Genomic DNA, 6784 nt, shown 5'->3' on the forward strand with positions numbered 1-6784 from the left:
GGGATAAAATTCTGTGGGGGGATGAGGAATGGAAATCAAATTCAAAAAGGAAAAGGTATGATGTAGAATTTCCCACTATTAAAAAGCTTTATTTTAAATGAATGATGGTAAATATTAAATCACTAACGTATTTATATTCCCTTGGATAAATTTCACAGTGATTTAACATTTAGAAATAACAATAATTACAATAAACCAGGCATTACACCTTTGCAACTATTTAAACTTATAATGAAACAAAAATTAGATAACAATTCAATAATTTTAAGAGCTACACAGGAAGAAAAAAACCCAAGTATAAGCTCCGAGAACGTGAACCCTCAAACATCATCTAGGCGTCCTTCCTGAAACTCGCGTCAATCAAGCCCAGTAGTTTCAGTGGAAAGTAGCGGGATCACGAGTTCAGAGGCCCTCTCGTATTTTCCTACTCAACTTCATTTTTCCCTGTCGGCCCGGAACCCCGTGCCCCTTAGACCTCTGCCGGTGCCCCTAGGTCCCACCTTCCTCCCTGTCTCCCCCCTCCTCCCTCCTCCCACCCGGTTCTCCGCTCTTGGCCCCCCGCCCATTCCAGCGCTCCGCGCCTGCGCGTTTCGCCTCCTTCCCACCCGGGGCTGCTGTGTCATGGCCCGGCGGAAGTCCCGGCCACACCGGGGAGGGGGTTCCTTAGGATGCGAGGCCCTGCTCTCGGTCTTCTCCCCTTCATCCCCTAAGGCTTCTTTGGTCTCCCGCTCTAGGGGGAGGGGGGGTGGTCCCCTACCCTGCACTCTCCCGAACACCTCGTAGTCCACGGATTTGAGGGGCCCTGCGGTAGACATGGCGACGGCGAGTCCTCTGCCGAGGAGCCGGAGCGGGGTGCTTGGCGCGGCGACTGCAGCGGCCGCGAGAAGGAGGGGGTACATGGGACCGCTGGGCGCACCCCGCGCCTGTCAACGGCCCGGGACGCGAGCGCGCCGGGGTCACGCGTTGGAAGACGGCAAATGAGACTGCGGGGCCTGGGAGCCGGGGCAGCCCGGGACGCCAGGAGAACAGCGGCCGCCCGCCCCGGCGCCCCGGCGCCCCGGCCTCCTCTCCCGGCCCCGCCCCTCTGGTGGAACCGGACTGGCTTCCCGGGAAGGATGCGCTCCCTACGGTTTAATAAACCACGGTGCTCATTTCCCAGTATTTGTAAATAAACGTCGAATGCTGTGCCCAGAAGTCAGTAGCTTGGTACCTAAAAATGCTTTGGAAATGAAAGACCTGCTAGCTTGGAGGTTAAGAGTATTTGGTTAGTGAGTTAATTTTCTTTAAATTTTTAGGCGACTGCCAAATCTATGAGGGGGTTTTGAACGAATTCTTAAGGTGCTATCTGCATTCTCGTCTCTACTGAGTCAGAAAGGCGTTGGTCCTGAATCCATGTTGTACGTGAATTGTGATATATCATGGAACAAGAAACTTTTAAAACCTAAACTCGTATTGAAAACAAAACAATAAGTTATCTTCTGTCCACTCCTATAGCTTTTTTAATGTTTATGGTTATTGTTCAGCAACATCCTAATTGCCTAGAAGGTTAAAGCAGCTTATGCTTAGGAAATAGACTTATAAATCTTTCTACTTGTGAGAATTTGCATTTCTCAACATCTCTTGGCTTCGATACCTTTACACATATCTCTGCAAATGGCCACAGAGTTAAAAAATAATACTCGGCAATCTGATTCAATGTTATCTGCCAATTCTATTAGGGAACGTCAAAAATCATCTAAAACTCAGAATGTGGTTAAGTCATTCTGAAGTAAAATATTCTGGAAGTACTAATTAGATAATTTTTGTAATGAGGATCCTGGTTTAATACAGAGACCTCACAATTTATGTCTTCCTCTCATCTCCCTTCCAGTTCATTCCAGACTCTAGAATCAACATAGGTCTTGTTATTCTTTTCAATAACATGTCTTCAGAGTCTCTCCACTGCATTCTAAATAAAACTGAAGGTCTTCAGCCTCCACTAACCTCTGATTACCTGCTTATCTGCATCCTATAGGTTATAGGTAACGTGTGGTCAAGACACTTTGACTTATTCTGCTCTCTGAACACAGCCTGACCTAAAAATAAAAAAACCTTTACTCTTATCTGGAATACCTCCTCCTACTCTCAAATCTTCCCCTATCCTGTTCAGTCACTTCTGCAAGTATTTACCATATTTCATCTTAATTATTTAGTGTCTTCCCCACTAGTACTGTGCCTTCTAAGAAATAAGATAAACTTGGTTGAGGTCCCATCACTGAACCTGTCACTAACTGGAAAGATTGACATCTTTTGTTAATCTTCGAGGTTTCTCCACATTTACCCAAGAGTGCTTGTGCCAATTATGTAGCTTTATTGTAATTTTAGAAGTGCTATAGCAACAATTGACATTTGCTTAGCTGAAAATTTTACTGTCTGCCAACAGCAGAACATAGTGAACAGAAATTTTTTATGTACCATTTCATCATGGATTGCCAATAATATGTGATTTTAAGACTAGAAATTTTAAGCAAATGGTGCTAATATTCAAGCTAATTTTAAATAAAAACATCTATGCCTAATTTAGAGCAATTTTTTAAAATAGAGGGAAAAGAATCATTCATAATCCTAAAACAATCATTTTTGTGTATTCTCTTCATATATATTTTAAGTAGTTAAAATCATAGTGTAAATTTTTATTCTTTCTTTTTCCGTGTTTTAGTCTTTCCAATGAGTATTTTAGTAATGTTAGGTAGAAGTTAGAAAATGGAGGAGGAGGAGGTGTGGAAAGGGGTCCACAGTGCCTACAGAAAAGCTCATAACTAGCTTTGATTAACTGTCTCCAGACAACAGATGACAAGAGGCGGTCTGGAGCAAGATAAGGATCTGAGTCCACAGACCTCCACCCATCTTAGGAGGTTATGCCCTCCTGTGGAAGAGCATGCACCGTATTTTCCCCACCAATTCAACATGTAACTCCCTCACCCCACCCAGCAAACTATTATATGTCCTTGAGACAAGAGGGCGCCAGCTCTTGCGCCCATGTGTTTTTTCTCTCCCCCTCCCCCTCCCCCTCTCCCTCCCCCTCCCTCTCACCTTAGCTAGGCCCATTCTCTTCCCTGACACTGTATCACTAATAAACCCTGCTTGCATATTAATCAGCTTACTGACCTTTGATTCTTCACTGTGTCAGCAAGAAGAACCAAGACTCTCCCATAACAGTAATTTCATGCCATTCTATTAAGTAAGTATAACCATAAATTTACCTAAGTCCCCATTGTTATGCACTCAGGTTGCTTTTAATTTTTCACTACCATAAAAAATGTTGTGAATATTTGTGCCTGTAGCTTCCTTCCCATATTTTTTAATTATCTGGGATAGAAGTTAGAACACCAAATTAAAGGGTATAAGCTTGAATTACTCTTGATATATATTGCCAAATTGTTTTCTCAAAGGGCTATTTTAATTTAAATATACCACTACCAACACTGTATGAGTGTATGATTATTTGGCTTCTGATGCAAACAAATGTAAGTAGTCTCTTCACATGATTAAATTAGATGAAAAGTTTTCATTTTGTAACCTGAGTAATAGCTTTGGAATAACAAGGCTTTGTGTTACTACTGGTTGAAATTAAAACTTAGTCAAATCATTCCCTTCCTTGAACTCCTTTAAAATAACTTGCATGTTATGTAGAATCATGTTTAAGGTAATAAATACATAGGAGAGGAAAATCTTGCCTATATCATATGGATGTAAAAAATAACCAGGCCCCAGAACCTATGAAATAGGTACAGACAATACAATCTCTGTGTCCAAATGATATTGAAATGAAGAGGTACCACCTGTAAATCTCTAATTTGTCACTACAAAGGGTCAGTTGAGTGATTCCTCAGAAATCTGATATTAATGTATAACTGATTTCAGAAACAAGCAAAATTACTTTATCCATCACATATTTCTACCCCTGAAATATTTTTATAATCATTATGTTGAAAGAACAGGACTCAAACAGTTAACTTATATAACTGAAGAGGCCTAAACAAACCAATTCAATGATTCCCTCATGGAAGGAACACTTTACAGGTAAAGAAATGGTTAGATAATTATTACTAAACTGCATCCAAGATCATTAGACACCAGATTGTTAGGCAGCTGGGGAAGCAAATTCGTTTCCCAGAAGAGGCTTTAATCTTACTACAATTTATTAGAAAATTGCTTAAGCATTTTATCAAGAAGGCGTATTTCTTCCCAGGAGGAGATTCTGACCCAGGTTTGAACTAACTTTTCTTTACCACAGTCCAATTTGATATTCAAAACTCAAGAAGTGCTTTTAACATTAATGCTTATTCTTTCTCCCATCTTGATACTCCTAGGCTAGGGTGGGGAGAGGGCATGGTTGATTCTTCCCTTTGCCTCAGTTTCCCTCTCCTGGATGAGAATTAGAAGGAACAGCTACTTTTGGAATCCAGTTTGGGCTCTCTGGGATTGGCAAATACTCAAAGCTTGATTAGTTCTTTTGCAGGATCCTTTTTCTGGGGGAGACTCCGCTTTTCCCTACCAGGAATTCCTGACTGCTGCTTCCTTGATAGACAATGCCTTCACTCACACCTCACTCCCAGTTTCTGAACTGAATGCTACACTTTCAGCCTCTCTCTGTAGCAACAAGCGTGCAGAGGATGGGGTCCCTTTTAAAAAGACCACAGGGCCAGATGCCACGGTCCTGTCATATCTGACTGTGGGGACTCATATCTCTGCCCTACCATTCATGGAAGTCGCAGTTTGCTCTGAATTGGCAGGCAGTGTTCAGGTACCTCCAGTTACAGCCTCTCTAATTTCTGCAGGTATGAGTCAAATACCAGTCTCTTCCACCTCCAAGGAGTAATTGCCACACTCTCAAAGTAGTTCTTTGAAAGACCCTCTTACAAGGCATGCAGTGAAGGGGAAACACCTTGTTTCTCTCTCCCATAGAGGGAAACAGGCAGAGAGGGAAAAGCCACAAATTTCCAATAACTTTTCCCAAAGAAATCCTCTCCAGCCTGAGGTGGGTGTTGGGCTAAAGATCTTAAAAATCAGTTTTAAATATACCGTTTGTGGGCCGGCCGAGTGGCTCAGTTGGTGAATATACCGTTTGCATGACATCGGTAGTCTAGCACCTCATCCTGAAATCTGGGTATAATTGTTGTTTTGTTTTCAGTCTCAGGTCTCAGCTAAAACTGAAACAAAAGTCCCATTTTTCAAAGCAACAGAATTCAATATACATTGTAGATACCTTGTCTGGATCCTGACTTGAATATGTAAATTGAAGAAGACATTTTCGAGATGATTGGGGAAATTTGAACATAGGTTGACTATTAAACATTACAGAATTATCTTTAACTTTGTTATATGATAATAGAATTATCTGCATATTTTTTTCAAAGACCTTATCTATTAGCAGTATATACTGAAATATGTAAGGGTGCTATAATATATTTGGGACTTGCTTTAAAATCCTTGGGGTTTGGGCAGGACAGTTTAGATAGGATAAACTTACTGAATTGGTGATAGTTATTCATCTCAGTCACGGGTACACAAGGATTCATTATACTATTCTCTAATTTTGTGCATGTTTGGAATTTTCATGTAAAGTTTTAAAATTAAAAAACATTCCATTTTCATTTTCTAAAATATGTGACAAATAATCATCAAAACTGTCATAGCCATGATAAACAAAGATTGAGAAATAACCAAGAGCTGCCCTAAGGAGACATGATAACTAAATGTAATGTGTTTTCTAGATGGGATTCGGGAACAGAAAAAGAACTTTAGGCAAAAACTGAGGTAATCTAAATAAATTATGGACTTTAGTTAATAGTACAGTATCAGTATTGGCTCATTGTGACAAATGCACCATACTAATGTAAGATTAATAATAAGGGGAACTGGGTATAGGGTATAGGAGAACTCTCAGTACTATATCATAATAAGTTTATAAATCTAAAACTATTCTAAAATAAAAAGTTTACTTTTCCAAAGTCCATTTTCATACCATGTTACATATTTTCATTATAATATTTCAAAATAACTTCTCACTATAGTGCATGAGCAGCATTAGTCTTCTTATAATATTTTAAAACTATTTCAGTACATGGGCACATGATTTACATTTTTAGTGGACTCCTAAGTAGTCATGCTCAGGTACAGACAGTACTAAACAGTTGACTTCCAAACCACTACAGAAGATCTTAGCTGGTATAAATAAGCACAAATAGATCATTACATATAATAATACCTCCTTTAATGAAAAGAATGTGTTACAGAAACATAGCTCATTTCCAGAAGAAGAAAATATATAAAATGCACGAGAACATATTCAGTACTCTACAAGTGAGGAAACAGTATGGAAAAATATCATTATGTTTAGCACTGAGTGCTTCAGAAACACGAAATATGCATCTGTAAGTCTTGAGTGAGACGAGAATAAAGTTAAGATTAAATAAAGAGGGGACAATTACAGATTCCGCTGCTTATACACATCATTGAGGCAATAAATGGCAAAGCTATGTTTTGAACAGCGTGTGTCCAGGCTCTGAGCTGTAGCACCAACATAGAAAAGGGGAGAAAGGGCCAGACACCAACTCAGACAAAAAGCCGTCAAAACAGGTCTTTCCCTTTCTAACACCCACCAAACAGACTTCAGCTGGTCTCAGATTTGCTTTTCCTATGAAAGCAAGAAGCCTCTCTGGGGAAGATATCCTTTTGATTCCTCCTTAGTACACACACACACACACACACACACACACACACACACACACACACACACAAC

At 40.2% G+C, this 6784-nt stretch overlaps 1 protein-coding gene across 1 annotated transcript in view; it reads right to left on the minus strand.

Moving 5' to 3' along the window:
• ACYP2 (acylphosphatase 2) overlaps positions 1–1102 on the minus strand; it is a 122609-nt gene extending 121507 nt beyond the window's left edge. Inside the window, exon 1 of the mRNA XM_019662096.1 lies at positions 758–1102. Within this exon, the coding sequence (XP_019517641.1) occupies positions 758–899 (142 nt within the window). The 5' untranslated portion in view covers positions 900–1102. The remainder of the gene's footprint in view (positions 1–757) is intronic.
• Positions 1103–6784: the final 5682 nt, after the last annotated feature.

Source organism: Hipposideros armiger, unplaced genomic scaffold, assembly GCF_001890085.2.
Source record: "Hipposideros armiger isolate ML-2016 unplaced genomic scaffold, ASM189008v1 scaffold_366, whole genome shotgun sequence".
Classification (NCBI taxonomy): Eukaryota; Metazoa; Chordata; class Mammalia; order Chiroptera; family Hipposideridae; genus Hipposideros; species Hipposideros armiger.